The 17,205-nt window shown below is 47.0% G+C and overlaps 2 protein-coding genes across 9 annotated transcripts in view; both read right to left on the reverse strand.

Moving 5' to 3' along the window:
- Nucleotides 1-2,540: 2,540 nt before the first annotated feature.
- LOC122375445 (damage-control phosphatase ARMT1-like) lies at nt 2,541-6,475 on the reverse strand. 5 transcript variants are annotated; one of them, XM_043354836.1, is made up of 7 exons: nt 6,449-6,475; nt 5,432-5,544; nt 5,172-5,277; nt 4,652-4,884; nt 4,242-4,407; nt 3,781-3,955; nt 2,541-3,482 (listed from the first exon to the last, which is right to left on the reverse strand). In XM_043354836.1, the coding sequence occupies exons 2-7, from the start codon at nt 5,542-5,544 to the stop codon at nt 2,875-2,877; spliced, it is 1,401 nt and encodes a 466-aa protein (XP_043210771.1). In that variant the 5' UTR covers nt 6,449-6,475; the 3' UTR covers nt 2,541-2,874. The 5 variants fall into 5 exon arrangements, with proteins under 5 accessions (XP_043210771.1, XP_043210772.1, XP_043210770.1 ...); XM_043354837.1 differs by having other exon boundaries at nt 6,445-6,463; XM_043354835.1 differs by having other exon boundaries at nt 6,428-6,450.
- A 994-nt stretch (nt 6,476-7,469) lies between these two features.
- LOC122375442 (calpain-A-like) overlaps nt 7,470-17,205 on the reverse strand; it is a 42,657-nt gene continuing 32,921 nt past the window's right edge. For all 4 annotated transcript variants that reach the window (XM_043354829.1, XM_043354830.1, XM_043354831.1 and 1 more), the window contains exons 5-15: nt 16,526-16,660; nt 16,038-16,206; nt 15,545-15,726; nt 13,896-14,007; nt 13,550-13,685; nt 12,726-12,889; nt 12,180-12,440; nt 9,936-10,068; nt 9,363-9,612; nt 8,977-9,050; nt 7,470-8,695 (exon numbers count right to left, since the gene is read on the reverse strand). In XM_043354829.1, coding sequence (XP_043210764.1) covers nt 8,610-8,695; nt 8,977-9,050; nt 9,363-9,612; nt 9,936-10,068; nt 12,180-12,440; nt 12,726-12,889; nt 13,550-13,685; nt 13,896-14,007; nt 15,545-15,726; nt 16,038-16,206; nt 16,526-16,660 — 1,702 coding nt within the window. In that variant the 3' untranslated portion in view covers nt 7,470-8,609. The remainder of the gene's footprint in view (nt 8,696-8,976; nt 9,051-9,362; nt 9,613-9,935; nt 10,069-12,179; nt 12,441-12,725; nt 12,890-13,549; nt 13,686-13,895; nt 14,008-15,544; nt 15,727-16,037; nt 16,207-16,525; nt 16,661-17,205) is intronic.

The raw sequence follows: 17,205 nt of genomic DNA on the forward strand, positions 1-17,205 counted from the left end.
TTCAAAGCAATGATGTAGATAAGTTAGTTATTTAAATCTAAATATCCTATGACGAGAGCGATGGACATTTTTGGTATGCAGTGTTATCCATTGAAAACAGGTCAAAGCTATTAAATTTTTAATTTAGTGGTCGCCGCTTACTAATCATGCGGCATACACGCCGCACATAACCGCCAATGCCGCAACGCAGCTTAGATTTCGAAGTAAGCATTTAGTCTCACCCCAAATAATAGAGAAGGCTCCCGGTCACTGATCAATTCGGAAGCTAAAGTACTCAAGATTACTGAGAAAAGCTACAACACTGATTTATGAATACGTATTTGTAACACATTTGCTCCCATTTTCGATCATGCTTATTGACTAATGGATTTGTGCGCACGATAAGTATCAGGCGAACACGGACGTTCGACATTTATTACCGTTTATGGCACACTTGAAATACCAAGGAAATTAGCGGTGAAATATGGTCAGGTTCTGATCAATAGGTACCTAAATACACTTCTGTTTTACACCTGACTTGCTATTTGGTTTTGAATATGGTAGCGCGATGTCTCGTAAACTGTTTAAAAAAAGACGATGAATTAAAAAAGTTAAAGATGTACCTAAATTACTAGAGCAAAGGGTGTATGCGGAAAACGGCCTGATTGCAATTAGGTACTGATTTTGGTAAGAGTGATTAGGTATGTTAAGTTACAGTTGACTAAAAGTGGCAAAATAAGCCAGTGAGCCAGTGGAAATCGAGGAGAATTAGGCAAAAGAACTCTCCATTAGTTGACAGATACCAGGTTCTGCCAATTAAAAAAAAATGTTTTAGCAGTTTGTTAACTTTCAAGCACGCATGCCATTTCTCGTCAAGAAGTCCAGGAGCCGAGGTAGAAGAGACTAATCCCTCCTTATTCAGCACGACGACGGCTCACAAGGACCTTGCCGTGTCGCGCGCGGAAGATTGTTGCAGCCCCCCCCCCCAACCGTATAATAAACGGTTGGATATACAATAAACGGTTGGACGCAGACAATAAACGGTTGGACGCAGACGGGGATCGTTTACACGTTACTGTGTTTTATCGGGTCCAACCGTAGGAGTTGCAGCCGTTATAAGGGTTAATTTTCCTGCAGAGGTATAATTTTGTTGTAAAAGTTCCATATTTAAGTCGAAACATTTCACCAATGACTTTTTTGAAATGTTCAACATGCCGAGTTCCAAGGCTCAGTGCTGCGAGGCCAGCATCCCTCTCTGGAGCGAAACGCAGGTGCAGCGGCGGCGCGCTAAGCCGTTGAGCACGATCGGTATACGTTTTTATCGTGTCACTCCAGCTCTGAGAGCTGCTGTGCGCGGACGTCCATTAGTTTCCAGGGCTGGACATTCTGACCCGTCTCAGAGCCGGAGAAGTGACCGTCTCTGGAACCTAGAGGTCCAGCAATTATCACAGCCCGATCAGTCGGCCGTTTCGGCACTATAATGTTCTGAGCGCTGATGGCGCTGCATAACTCAGATGATCGACAGACATGAACGGTTATTAATTAATTAGCTCGACTAAACGTTCCAACAAACCTGCTAAGTGCATAGTCATGGCCATGGGACGTCTTCGGATGCAGCGTAAATCGTAACCAACAATGTAGATGGATATAATACCTAAATGTTAGATGAGCCGTTTACATCCTTTATTGGTGGAACTGTATGACAAGGATCAGGTTTTAGTGTGTTAACGTTTCACTCGTGCATGGCACGGAGGTCAAAGTCCATCAAACCAAAACGTCACCGTCTTAAGACGGTCCAAATAGCACATTCACATCATGAACCGTTTATTCTTCTGTCTCTTCTGTCGGATCTAGTAGCAGTAGCGGCGGAACACCTTCAATTAAGGGGGGGGGCACTGACGACTTTTGGTCCCATTCTTTCCATCCAACGCCCATAGGGCTAATGTTAAAATGCCAAAATCAAAGGGTGGCACGGTGCCCTCCCCGTTCCGTTCCGCCGCCTATGTCTAGTAGGTCTTACCTGCTGAAAGTTGAAACGCACTGTCTTAGTTCGCACACCACCTCACTCTAAGGCACGTGACCACTGCCTGCGCGAACCCCCCACGCTGTCCGGGAAGCACTGGCGGCCGGCGCGAGTTTACGTTACCGGCTGCGGTCGTCAGGGACCGGTCGCCCGGGGCGGCAGGAATCAGCCGCCTATCGCCGCCTGACCTCTGGCGGCGGAAAGGTGAACTGCTGCTCTTGGTAGTTACCGGCAGACTGCATTCATGGCTCAAGTGCGTGGAATACGAGTATGGGCCTCGTGAACCGCGAAAATTCCTTTTCAATCTTCACTACCTTTCTTAGGTCGTAAGTTGAATTATTTTGCTACCTCACTCAATCTCGTCTTAAGCTCGCTTAAAAAAACTTATCAATGCTGTAATGTAGCTGCATGTCGCGATCGCTATTGGCTGTGATGGTGTGAGGCGTTCCCTGCGGTTACAAGTGGTCCTATGGAACATCCCCACCCGCTTTGGAGGGTCGAAAAAAAAACGTCGGTCAAGCTGTCAGTAAAACACGACTTCTGAAGTCCTGCGCATTGCACTTGTATTTGCGAGAGTTCAAAACGACAATAATAAATGGATCTCGAGTTTGAGAGAGGATTCATGCATCTTTGAAAGAAGCGGAACGTGGGCCAGGTAACGGCTTCACAGTCCACATTTCACACAATAATCACAAACGTTTTGGGCAGTTCCGATTTGCATTAAATAGTGCACAGCGATGCAATAATTGACAATAGCAGTTCCACAGTTAATAATCTCCACAGAACACTTCGCTAACGTAAATCCCCGTCACACGCCCCACACCGCTCTCCCTGACTAGTCCACGACACCGTCCGCCGGTTTCCCCGCTCGATCACAGCTCATCGCCACCCCGCGCGGTGTCTGAGCACTCACAGAGCTGTATGAGCGCCCACTCTCCGGACACCATCCAGTTGGGGTCTCCCGCGGTCAGCGCCTCCCGTTCCGGGGCCAGGCCCGATACCAGGTCCGCCTTCATGGTCCGCAGCGCCACCAGGGGGGCCGGGTGGAACCCCTCGAGGGAAGCACAGAACCCCGTACTGTGCGGCCAGTTCCGATCACCGAGCAGCTTGCGGTAGTTGAGGTCGCCCTTGAAGATGATCAGGTCTGCCCCCTGGAGGTGGGCGTACAGCTCCGGCGCCTCGCTGGCCATCCTGCTGAAGGGTAGGGGGGAGGTCCAGAAGGTATCCGTCTCAAACACCCACGTGCCGGCGTCCAGGTACCCCTGCCATCGCTCGGCGAGCCTGCGGAGGGCCGGTTTACCCTCGGCCGAGTGCATGTGTTGCAGTGTGTGCCGCACGTCGGCAGGGGTGGTGTCCGAGACGTACCACGGGTGCGCCTTGATGTGTAACGACATCCGCTGGGCGATACCCAGGGAGGTGAGCAGGTCGGCCAGGCACAGGTCCGAGAACAGCTCGAAACCGGCGTTATCCATCACAATGTCTGAAACGAGGAGCAGGGGACACATTTAGTCAATGGTAAAATATATCCACGGAAACGGGTTGGTAGCGATATCCAGAGATACGGATGACATCCCTACAGATGGCAGAGATAATGGAGGACAGCACTTTATAAAGCGAACTTCATGAAACAGAATAAATGAGGAGCGTATCAGCAATGCAAATGCTGACGATCAGCAGTACCGGAGGCAGTTTTTTAGATACCTACTCTTTCACTTGTCAAAACTAACGGCAAAATATTATACTCTCAACTAATACTGTTTCCTTTTGTCGTCACTCACCGATTCTGACGTCGCGTTTGTCCCGGAGTCTCCGCAGCTGAGCAAACACCTGCTCACTGTCATTAACCAGCACTCGATGGTTGAGTTCGACCAGCTGCACCAGCGGAGACGCCTCCTGCGAGACGTGCGCCCCGGCACTGATCGACAGGTCGTTCTTGTTCGCCCACAGAGACATCTGTCGGGAAAGACGGCATATTGTGATCTGCTGAGGTTCTGAGGTTGACTACGACACATCGAAAAACATTACAGTCTGTTGAATGGATGAAAAACATCATTTTATAGAAAATAATAATCGCAGAAAAACAAAGACTTACACAAAATACACACCAGGTTATAAAAAAGTTAAATTGCTTGAAGCAGCGCCCGTCCTACACACAACTGTGAAACTCGTATACAGGCATACCTCGACAGCGACAATATTAGACTAAACCTGCACGCAGTTTCGATGAACCGCTCCTTACCCCGATGAAGTCTGAGAAGGCCCGTTTGACCTGCTGGCCGGAGAGGCTCGCCGGGTCGGCCACAGTCTCCAGCAGGTGTTCTCCCAGCAGCTCAATGGCGGCCATCGAGGCCTCCAGGGTGTCCCGCTTCTGCTGGCCGAAGTAATCGTAATCCCGCAGCTCCCCGCTGGTAAACACACGCGAACGAAAAAAATGGAGTCAATCGAGTAAAATGATTAAATCCCGTAATGTGGTACGGGATTCCTTGGTTTGATATTGGATTTACACATTGCAATGTAACATATTAGCCAAAGAAAAAGTGACGGGAGAGGGAGGATAGGTGCGTTAACGCAAACAAATTTGTCAAACTGCGATCTTAGCCATACGCTTGTGTTGACTTCTTTATTCCATCTCCCTCATCGGTCAGTTACCTATTTTCGAGTATTTCCCGGACGCGTCGGTACATGTAGCACTCGACGAAGAGCCAGGGCGCGTCGAACCAGACAGGGGGCTCTCCGTCGACCCACTGCTCCTCCAGCAGGCGGTTCCACAGCGGCACGTCGGCAGCGGCGCCCGCCAGCGGCTGCAGCGGCTTGTTCCGCTGCATGGTGCTCTTCAGCTCCGACAGGCTGCCGTTGATCTGTTTCAGCTTCTCCTTGGCTGCCTGGCAGGAGGAGGATGTGGTAAAATGGTGGTGGGAGGGCTCAGAAAGGGGAGTGTTGCCTCCACTGCTCCAGTTGCAGAACGGCCCATTAGATATGGAAAAATTAATATCATTTTATAGTTTAAGGACATAAAAAACTTAAACATGAAGAATAAAATAATTTGTAAACATATCCTTCATAATAATAATAAATCTTTCATATAAGTTTCCTAGCAAAAAAGGCCACTTCTTCACCATTTTATAATACCTTTCCTTTAGCATTTAATTGACAGCATAGGACTACTTACATCTCCATATTGGTTCCCTATGTTGATCTTCTCTCTATGAAATAGATCTATCACCTTGGTAAGGATGACTGGCATTCTTTCTGAGATAGTCTTGTAAGCAAAAGACCTGAAACAGACCATGAATAAGTACATGACATTGTCTGTAACCCAGATATTAAATTACAAGGAGCCAATTACTGTACAAAAATGGTAAGAATCAATAGATGTCTTTGTATGACATTAAATTGAAGTGAAAAACCAGAAGCAGTAGTAGAACTTACCCCTTGTAGCTACCCCTTAGGACATCTGGTAGCTCAGTGTTGGCCTGGCCTCCCATTGTTGAAAGCAGAAAACAAAGCAGACCTAGTGTAGCAGAACACAAACCAGAGTTCATCTGTAAAAAATAGAAAAAAGTTACCTATGTCACATGTGACATTATAAGGGTAGAATAATGGTTAGTTGCATGTGGTGCATTACCTATAGCATCATAACAATAATTACATCAGATGATAAAAACTTATCCAACAGCACCAGAGTAATCCTAGCAGCCATATACCAGCAATAAGACAATTACATCTTATCTAATTTTGCTTTCAGTAGGCATCTGCTTGTGATCTAGATGGCATTTGTTAATTTATTTCTTTTGATGGCAGATGGAGTCAGTAGAAACATAACCAGACCCAGGCTACCGACCACAACTGTCAACTGTGACGGACGTATCAACATTTTTTTTCAACAAATTTAGCTGAAATTAAAATACAGCTGAAAAGTTGAATGCTTGCTTCTAAAATTGATCAAAATTAATGGTGACTAGTGATGATGACTACTGCACAAACTACAAAGGGTATATACTATATCATAAAAGAAGTATGAAGTTCATAGTCAACAAGATGTAAGTTAGAATGAGTTAATCTGACAGATACCTATCTACCCAATTGGCTAGTCCAAGATTTGAAAGTTAATTACCAACTTGCCCATCCAGGACAAAGCAAGTCATGCAAGTTCTTTGGTTGTTATTTATATGGTCTAATGCATTTTTATTTTGCCTTGCGTCATTCACTATCTCTATTCATTTATTTTAAACTAAAATTGAACTGATTTTTGATTGGAGTGCTCTAAAATCCAAGACACTGTTCTATTGTTCAGCATCAATATTATTGAATACTTGTAAGCCAGCTAAATACACTCAACAGTAAAAGATGCATTGATGATGAAGAACATGATTTTATAGTATGAGCCCATTCAATGTGAAAAAGTGATTCTCAACAGAAACAAACATCAACCCGCGTCTCACACACACAACCCGTCACGTCAGATATCGGCAACAAAATGCATGAAATCACAAATGTCACAAATGCAAGCATAATATGCTGTTTGATGACGTCAAATTTGTAAATGATCCTCAAACGTAGCTAACTAATTCGAATTGAATAATAACTACAATGGCGCTGGTTAATTATAAATTTTTAAGACATTTAATGTATTAATTATCTTTGTTATGACAAAAATATTTTGAAAGTATTTATGCTAGTCATAATAAATGCTTTTGTTAAATGTTGACAGCTAGCCCTACTCGCAGCATAGGCGCATTTATGTCTCATTTTCAGTAAGATGTAGGCAGCTAAATAATATTTTAGTAGATTCACTTTGATACAATTTAAAGCCGAAGTGATTAGATATTTTCAACACCACTTTTCAAGCGTGCATAGGGAATGCCGCAATGGCCCAGGAATTCATGGAGATGGGTTGACACAGACTGCCTTTCTGGATCCGCTAATGAATGTAAATAATTGACATTAGTCACAAAGTGCAACGTAAGTCATAGCGAGTCAGCGTAGGTCGGTGGAACGTAGGTCGAAGGTCCCGCTTTTCATGGGCACCGATAAACCTAAGAGAAGAGTACTTTACCGTCACTTCACCAGTTCGGGGCCAGGTGTCCCAGCAGATGGTGTAAAAATCTTCTGAACGGCCTACGTGCTGCGTGGGCCACTCGCACTTAGTGTTCCACGGCACCGGGCTGGACCGCTGCAGCTGGTCGTTTACTCTGCTCCTCCCTTCCTCCTCCCTCGCAAGTCGAACACATCCACAGCTGGACGCGATTATCGTCTGTCTATGCACTAATTACGTCGGGACGATGCTTATAAGCTGTCGAGTGTCGATTAGAGAGACATAGTCGATTAGAAAGAACAGTCTAAACGGTTCAAACGCTAATGCCGATTAGACAGAGAAGCGCTGCAGACAATAGTGACCACATTCATTGACACCACAATCGTTTCCATAAACTACGACGCATCAGCACATTTTGACACTCCATCGGTATATCAATAATGTAGGTATATTTCAAAGATATGCCAGCGATTGATAGCGCCTGCAGCCTGGCCAACGATCAATGACAAACAGCAGGCAAAGCATCACGAATCACGAACGTAGGCGCTTTTGCGAAAGCCACAAAAAGAAAGACTGAAGACGGCCATAAGCACTCGACAGAACCGCACAAAAACATGCAATACAGTTGCTGTTTAACTAAGTTACCAATCGCGATTTCAATTTTACCAAAGCCGACTTTATTCTTCTTTAAAAACTTTCGTAATTAACTACACACACCTGTCACGCAGAAATAAATTCGAAAATTGTAAACAGAGCATTAAAGCTGGCCGATGTTTGTCATTGTCTTCGCTCAGCCTTTATCAGCTAGTGCCCACTCCTACTGGTATTAGAGCATTCACAAAATAGAGACCCATCCATCATTTCCCCTTCCTTTTCCACTCTCATCGCAGACTGTTGACTACGCAAAGCGGCACCGGCAAGCTTCGTTCCACATCTATGTACATTTCTACTTGTTAATGGCGCTGTAAAGTATCTAGAAGCACAGCAAACTTTGGCACAAAAGCAATATTTCAAGCACTGGCATTAGGCACACACATCGTCTCAAAACCTAAAATCTGAAAATATGTACACCTATTCGACCCATGGATGCGACCTATCGCGGCCCTTTGACATCAAAGCGGTAAAATCGCGAATGCAATCAAATCGATTCAGACTTTTAGACCCGGAACAGCTACAATTACGGAACCACACATCACACTGTAGACTGTAGAGCCGACATTCACAACGTAGAAAACGGACTATAATTATGGACGTCCATAATTGCGATATTTGAAATTTAGAATAGCTTCAGTACGACACGATCACTTGAAACATCACATCAAGGTGTTGTACACCATTCTAGCTTACCGTCTTCTAAATAAAAGCAGTCAGTAAATCACACCAGTATGAAAGAAGGCGACACTCATTGCACGACACTATTCACCATTCCCCCTCTGCATCTTTGCACGAGAACGAGAACAACTGCTCGAACTCTAATCAATTGCAGTGCTCAGCCGGCCCGACTTTTTGTGACCGAGCCCGAGCCACCGATCTCGAAGTACGACGACAGGGAGATCAGACGACTTTCTCCATTTATGAGTACATGTTGTGTTCCATCCAGTCCTCCAGAGAGAACGTCGCCTTGTTTGTTTGTCTCGGGTCTTTGTCTTTGAAGATTTCTGCAACAAAAAATATTGATCATGAGCTTTTGAGAAATTCCATGATGCGGGAGCATCTCTGTGATTATCGTTCCACGTAAATAAAAGTTATGACGCTAAAAGAATAACTTATTCAGTCGGTTGCGGTCAGCAGTAATACGTTATGTCCGCAACGCCAATTGTAGGTACCCCAGTGACCTCTAGTCCTTTTGAACAACAGTGCTTTATTAAGACGATATATTATACCCAAATATGTCATGTCATCGATGAATATCGATCAGCGACCTCAACCGCCCACTTACCGATGCATGTCTTCATCTTCACGGCACAGGCCATGAAGTCGTCGAAGGCCACCCTTCCTTCTCTGTCACCGTATCTGCGAGGGGATTAAAAGATTAGAGACCTCCCCGAAAAGTAATAAATATTACGAGCAAATATAATAATATTATAATAACATATATATTATATAATAATATAAGAACACCGGAACATATATCATAGAACATCAGAAAATTAAATGCGATGAACATTTTAACCTTTAAGTTCTCGTAATTTCCTAGCGCATTAAAGCTGGCTGTCATACATTTATTTTCGATAAGGCTTCAGTCTCGAACCCATCTATCGGCCGCAGTTAGCACCAGACCCAACCAGTCACTTAGCCTTCCACCCTCCACACACACTGTCTGACCTGTGCATCAGCAGGTTGAGCATGTTGTTATTGACCCGGTAGCCGGACTCGTTTAGCGCCGCCCGTAGCTGGAAGCCGCTCAGGTACGACGAGCCCGAGCGGTCGTGCTTCTTGAAGACCGACTTCCACAGGCGGATACTGCTCCAGAGCGATTTGAACTCCTCCAAACCGAGCTGTCCCGAGTTGTCGACGTCCAGCAGAGCGACCATCGAACGCACCGTGTCCTTGCTGAACCCGTCAAACTCGAACTCTGCAGGGCAGAGAGGACGAGAATGAGAGTGGTAGTGCCTCGATCGGTGCTGTTCGCTTCATGGTGTCCAATGCTTGTATATTACACGATTTACGAACATCTATCAGGAGGCCTTACTTCGCTAATCCAACGTTGGCCAACCTTTTTAGCACCCCTTATCAGGTTGCATCCTGTTCCAACTGTCGATATCGAGGCTTTATCAACACAACGGCACTTGATAAATCCAACATATCACTATAATTACAAATATAGCGGCGTTAGATAGGGCGAACATAATTTTAATCCCAAACGACTATCTGAACTGAACGGTATCATCGTCGAACCTTTCTTCAGGGCGTAGTCGAGCACCTCCTTGAGCTCTCGCCAGTCGACCTCGAGGTTATCTCCGGCGATTTGTGTGAAGAACTGCCGCACGGCGCGGTCGTACTCGGACTCTTGGCTCAGCTCCGGCGTGATCTGTCCGTCAGGAGAGGTTACGAATTAGACACGGACGGTTAGGCATGGATCGTGTGGTGACGGATCGCACAAGTCACATGGCTATTTCACTCTGCACGATAGGCAACTGTCGATATGTATCTGTGGAGTTAGACAGCTGAAAAGTAGGACATAAAATGGCGATGTGCCTAGATCCATAGATTTAGATACGACATGCTGTTAAGTTCTTTTGTGATGCATAGACGTTATAGAAAATTTTGGAGAGTTATTTGTTTAATTAGTTGAGAACAAGTGAGCCATTTTGCATAACGCGCAATGATAACACGTGCAGCCAGTATGCCTACGTTTTAGGGAGCATTATTGTACTTACCGGATCATGCACGGTTTCTTGACAGGACCAAGGTGTATTTCATGGGAACATTCACAACAAATACTCATTTTAATTCACGTTCATTTACTACATACCAGTAAAACGCCTTTTGGGCGAAGAACGAGCGAGCGAGATAGTGAGCCCTGCACGTGCGGAAGGGCGAGAGGATGCTTCCAACGGGCTTGCGCAAAGCACCCTTCTAACCGGTCGCTAGCGGTGTGTCAAATTTGAACGCAATCGGCCCAGCCGTTCCTGAGATCTGGAAGCGGCATTCTGCACGTGCGCACGTGCAGACGGGGTCCAAAATGACTTTTGCACGGCACCCTACTAACTGGTCCCCAACCGTGTACCAAATTTGAGCGCAATCGGCCCAGCCGTTCTCGAGATCTGGAAACGCCCCCTGCACGTGCGCACGTGCAGTAGCACCCTAACCGCAACACATGGGAATGCATTGCCTGGTGGGTGCCTACCTGTATGCCAAGTTTCAGCGAAATCGCCCCAGTAATTACTGAGTTACTGAAATGGGAACAAATTTTGCACCTCTTATTGTTGTATTTTGCACGTGCACTGGGGGTGACCCACATGCATCGAGACTATCTTATTTTGGGTAGAGGGGATGCTGCTACCCTACAAAAATTACCGCAAGTCAATCGCCCAAGCGGCTGCTGAGATATGAGCCTCTCAAAATCACTACTTTAGCAAAACAGCTTGAACACCCTTGACTTTTCACGTGGCACGTGCCACGACGATCACTGAGATGTATCAAAAGTAGTCAATTACGGGGTAGAAGGGATGGGGCTACCCAACAAAAAAGACCGCAGGCCAATCGGTCCAGCGGTTGCTGAGATATAAGCCTCTCAAAAGCGTTACAGGCCGGGCCGGGCCGGGCCGCTCATACTGAGATTTTTCCGTTATATTGAAAAGACTCACTTCGCTCGCTGCGCTCGCTCGCTCGTAACAAATGAAGCATGCTTTGGAATGAAATGCGATATGAATATCCAGAGTCCTTTATATCACAAAACAGAGGCAAGGAGAAGCTGCGATGAATCAAACGAATATACAGGGATGCATGCTTATCACCCATTTACACAATCAGGTGGGTAACTACAGATGCACATTGGCATAATTCCGAAAAAGGCGCCACCCAGGGCATGTACCGTGATAAAAATAGAATGGCTCAATATTTATACACAAAGGAATGCAGCGTTCGAGCCGACCAGCCCAAACCAATTACCTAAGCGTTCTAAAGCCGATGTCCTCGGGTTCGCATTTTTGACGAGTTAATTAGGGGAATAGCGATATGGGGGAGGGGGGCTGCCTTACTGATTGTTCCTCCTTTCACTCAACTCACCACATGTATTCGTACCGAAACTCTTTCATCGAAGACCTACGAGAAGCATCAGCAAACCAAGTAAGAAGTTAAAACTGTCGGGAGTCGCTACCGTCATTTCCAATATGCACTTAAGTCAGTAAATGATTAAAGTAAATATTGAACAAGTGAATGAATGCTTTATGGTCAGGAAGGGTTAGCGGAGTCATTACCGACTACGTTAGTGTAAGTGAAAGTAAGGAGACATATAATTGAGATAGTTGAGAGAGACAGAGTTTACTACGGTGAGTTTAACGAGCGTGCTTATCTGCACCTAATGTTACACAAGCTGCACTGGTATACAGAGGTCTATTGTCCAATGTGATACCCTAAAATTCCCGATTTAACTAACCCAAAACCTCTTACGCCCACCTGTGCACTGTGCGTCCTCACCTCATCGGAGACCTGTCCGGGGCCGACTTCCTCGTCATTCTCCTCCATGTTGTTGCGCTTCTCGGAGAAGATGCGGATGAGGAATTCTCCCTCCTCGTTCGGCTCGAACGTGCTCGGCACGATGCAGTAGCTGCCCGGCGGCAGCTTGAAGCGGCACGACACCTCGCGCAGGTTGATGAAGCTAGGTGCGCGCGCCACCGAACAGTTGTACCGGAAGAACTGGGTGTCCAGAGGCTTGGGCGCGCTGTCCGGGTCATTCAGCTGAGAGGGAGGGGTGAAATGGCGTTAGACTCATTTGTAGCGCTTAAACCGGATATTTTACGTCGCATGACCGTTTTTTACATTTCCCGATGAAGCATAATATTTGTTCACTTTAGGTTACGTTTAACGTACCAACTATTGCACCGAATGGATATTTCAAGACGCCGTTTGTAGAAAAGTTATTCCTACGACACGACTTTATTTCCCCTATACACAATTCTTTTGAATAGTTTGGTAGCGGCCGTTTCTGATAGATGGACCAATCTAGCCCAGCCGTTTCCGTACGTGATAGATGGAGAAGCCGATGGTGAGACAATCGAGGCCGAGCCGCCGCTGGGCGCGCCGGTTCTTCTGCATCACGGCGATAATCACGGTGCACTTGCGCTCCTCGTCGTCTTCGTCGACGTCGTGAAGCTGGATCCGGTACTGAGGGTTGTGCGCGAACGTGTCTGACGGGAGATGACGGTCAGTCAGCGTCAGCCAATCCTTGTCTGATGTCATGGTGAGTTGAGAGTTTTATTGTTTGTTTGTTTGTTTGTTTTGTTGGGTTAGGCCTTTTCGGTCTGGCAAGACCATTTCAGAGCCGGGAGGATGATAGGATAAAGGGGAGACATTGGTCTGGGCAGGCACCCTAGTGAGTTGCCGGGGCTGAGCCCGTCCAGAGGACAGGCCACCCAGCCCCAAGGCACTCACTGCACCCGGCTACGGGGTGCGCTCCCTCGGGAGCAGCGGTGCCGCTCCAAGGGAGCAGCCCGCATGAGATAAAGTTGCCTGTCCAGCCCGGAGGGGGGTTGCGGCGTGGAGGAGAAGGATTTCTGTATCCTGAGGATAGAAGCACGGAACGGTGTGCGAGTTTTATTGTGACGGCAATATGTGAAATATCGTATCGCGAAGTATGTTTCACATACTTGTCTCGATTGCGAGATAATAATTTGACTGAACAGATTTTTATCATTGACTGACTGAATTACTTTGATTGAAAGTGAGATCAGTTTGAACCTAGGCGTATTTCTGTAAAGAAAGCAATAGGTATACAATACATGGATTAATAAATAAATGTGCACGAAACAAAACATCACGACACACATCCGTAGCCCTCAGCGTCTTACTGATATAGTTTCTGCAGCCACCGGCGGTGGCGCCGCGCACCCAGGCTCCCTCGAACACGGACATCTCCCAGCGCCTGGAGGCGTCGTCTTCATCGTCATCCAGGCTGTCCGGGCTCAGGTTACAGATCTCCAGACGCTGCCGGTCATAGGGCGGACGGCACGGTAAACACGCGACGGGGAGGGTCAATAGTGATTAGTGTGGAATATTGCAGACTGATGGGCATCGTTATTAGGGCGGATGATGGTTTTTATTGGTGATTTTCTGATTGATGACGAAGTTTGAGAAAATAAATCAGTAGCGCCGGTCAGGAGCAAGCCGATAAACGGTGAAGGAGTGATTATTTACCTGGAAGTTTCTGGTGAAGTCCTTGAATGTCATCCAGAATTCTCCATCGGCATCAAACGTTAGTCCGAGTTCCCTCCGGGTCTCCTCCGGAATATAGTTCCACTCCGGCGACCTGAAAACGACACAAGACAGTCGGCGTTAGGTATAGGTATCGTCTCTACTTCGAGGTGAAAATCGTTCATGACACGCATCTTTGACTTTGATTTGTTCAACAGCAATCGGATATATTCGCCCATTGATAGCTCACGTGATGGTCGATACGAGTGAACAAGTGCATGACTGTGCGCCGTGAGGTTACCAAATACCAGACGAGTGGATAGCGTACAACACAGAGCTCATGAACACCACCATGCTACCACGCTGCTGAAAGGTAGGCTGTGCCGCAGTACAGCGGTAACTGGATGTTAGGCTGTGCCGCAGTACAGCGGTAACTGGATGTTAGGCTGTGCCGCAGTACAGCGGTAACTGGATGTTAGGCTGTGCCGCAGTACAGCGATAACTGGATGTTAGACTGTGCCGCAGTACAGCGGTAACTGGATGTTAGACTGTGCCGCAATACAGCGGCGACTGGGGGTAGACTGTACCGCAGAACATCTTGTAAGTACTGGACGGTAAGCCATTGATGAATGGCGAATGTAAGCTCATGTCGTCAGAAAGTCGTTTAAACGTAAGCATTACTTACGAAGCGGCGTAATAGTTCTAGATCATCAACATCACAGTGTCATCCTCCAATTCTCAGTAAGCTTGGTAAATAAGGCGACCTCATCCAGAAATTAATTTTGACCGGGACATTTTTCACCTAAATGGCAGAGCTTTGTGAATGTGCGTCAGAGTAAGCAGTATTCATTATTCAAGCTAATGGGTTTGGCATTTTCAGTCAATATTATTCATTCGCTTTATCCAGTCTGTGACTGACGACTCGGTTCATGCTTTTACGGGAAACATTCTGAACGCTGTCCTGTGACCTGTCACTTGTTCTATTCAACATGACATTCACCGACATTCACCGGTGTCATGCAGAGACAGTGAGCCATGCTCCTGAGCTCGGCATACATGACCAGGCTGATGATTTCCGACGTTCTGGAATGTTGTGACGGCACATTGGTGTGTTTTAATTTCTCCGGCCGGCCGGCGGGGCGGAGGTGTTGTCCCTGGACGCGGGCCAGGCCGGCTGTCGACGCACCTGGCTGACCCGCCGGCCCGCGCAACTGGGCCGGGTCGGACCTCTGCCCCAGGGCGGAGCCGGCACCACCAGCCGGCCACACCCATTAAATGGACAAAGGGGCGACGTTGGGAAAGGCTGGCTTCGAATTTGTGAGGAAGCAAGCAACAGGAAAAACATTAATTGTCATTAGGGTCATTGGTTTACTGCCACACGGTAACAATGCGAAAGTGATGATACCGACATAGAGCTGAACAGGATACTTTGGGGCTGGGCGGTGGTGCTATCCTATCGCTGTAGCCACTAGCCACTAGTCGCTTAAGCCTGCATTGTTCATTCAAATCTTATCGTGCATGCACCCGCTATATAAACAAGCACCGTGACTCATTCTTATATCAGCAGCCCGGCTAAGAATGGCATGATAGCCAGGCCTTGGCCCTTGCCCAGTTGAGATAGCTCCCAAACCCGGCCAACCCCCCTCACTCACTTGTCGGAGAAGGCGCCCTTCCACTCCGCCTCGTTTCCCCACGGGTTTCTGATGCGCACCATGGGTATTTTGCCCTGGACCCGAGGCGTCTCGATATCGGCCAGGCAGGCCTTAGTCACCGAGTAGGCGTGACCCTTGATGAGGCCGTTCGACATTTCCGCCTCTGCCACGTATGGGTCCGGCTGAAGGGGGGGGGGGGACGAAATCAGAATACGGTATAACGTGAAACGGGTGAGAGGGAATGTGAAGTAGATTCTCTCTCTTCCGGTTTCCACCGGCGGTTTATTATATGGAGCTTATACAGGCAAATAAGGCATGTAGTTAAAGTAGATAAGCAAATAAATAATGCATGACTAGACATAACGCATCTTATGCCCTTTACAATGAAAAGGCAACAAGGTGTCTTTGAGCAAGGGAGCATGTTGGAATCGGCATGACCTTAATCTACACTCTTACCGACCACCATTTACTCCTCTATTTTTCTCTTTCTTACCTCGATGGAGCAGCTCATGAGTGACTGTCGCTGGTTGGCCTTCAGCATGATCTGAAACAGGTTCTCTGGGGCCTGCTCGATGTCGTACATCTCGGTGACGCCGCCGCTGAAATCCTCCATGGCCTCGCAGGTGGTGCCGCCCTTCAAGGCCTCGTACGAGCCGTGCAGTCTGAAGGATATGATACGACGATTAAATGTGATAATACTTGCCGCCGGTGCCACCGGATAACTTGGATAAACAGATTAGCAGGCATCGATAAGCGACTATTAGGCAGTTTTTCATTAGTTGTATTATGATCACGCTGTCTATTTTCATGATATTCTCTTTCAACTTACATGATGCGAGCGAGATAATGTTGCTAGAAAATGGCTGATCAGATGACCCGATACTTTTCCATTTTTACGTTATTCGGCAAAAACAAAACACTTCTCCCACCGTCAGTATTGGACGTTTCCGCCTAACACCCGTACCCGTCTTGCTGACTCACTTGGCGTATGCCTTCTCGAGGAGAGCCGACCAGAACTCCCTGTTGTCCTGCGAGTGCATGAAGGCCAGCTGACCGTGGTAAGTGGGCAGGCGGTCATCGACCACCACGTCCACCCACCGGCCGTACTGCCAGAACCTGACGGAGAGGCACGACGGAATAATATCTGAGACCAGCGGCGGAGAGCACAGGACAGGGTGGAGCCGCACCTAGGTCATAATGAGGTCAGCTAGGATGTAAAATGCTTCTTAAATGTGATTATGCTGAGCATTAAAAACTGTGTGTTTAAAAACACGTTGTTGTCCATTTCATAGACGAAGTAAAATAATAATAAACTTAAAAAAATAAAATTCAAACCCAAACAAGCATTTTGCACTACCTACTGTAAGAGCTATCACATAATCACAAAAAACAGAAATTTTACATTTGCCGTGTTTGGAGCCCGCAACTTTGCTATCTTATTCTGTACCTACCGTCAGCCCAAATTTATTGATGTGCACACAGAGGATAATTTACCATCGGCTGAACAGGGCTGTTTACTTGTTCAGCTGGTGTTTATGTTGAGATGTTTGCCGGAGGTGCCGAAGGTCTGAGGACCACCGCTGTTCAGAGGCCGTTAAACATAGGCTAATGAAGTCTGGACGGCTGGGGTGGGCAGAGGCCGCTTGTAAGCACAAGCGGTT

The sequence above is a fragment of the Amphibalanus amphitrite genome, unplaced genomic scaffold (genome assembly GCF_019059575.1).
Source record: "Amphibalanus amphitrite isolate SeventyFive unplaced genomic scaffold, NRLGWU_Aamphi_draft 001840F_arrow, whole genome shotgun sequence".
In the NCBI taxonomy this organism is placed as follows: domain Eukaryota; kingdom Metazoa; phylum Arthropoda; class Thecostraca; order Balanomorpha; family Balanidae; genus Amphibalanus; species Amphibalanus amphitrite.

Excerpts from the sequence above, each read along its gene's own strand:
- LOC122375445 (XM_043354836.1), bottom strand. The coding sequence starts at position 5,544 with ATGAACTCTGGTTTGTGTTCTGCTACACTAGGTCTGCTTTGTTTTCTG. Across the intron at positions 4,885-5,171 it reads TAGGGAACCAATATGGAGAT|GCAGCCAAGGAGAAGCTGAA; the intron begins GTAAGTAGTCCT and ends TCCTCCTGCCAG. Across the intron at positions 4,408-4,651 it reads CGGGAAATACTCGAAAATAG|CGGGGAGCTGCGGGATTACG; the intron begins GTAACTGACCGA and ends TGTGTTTACCAG.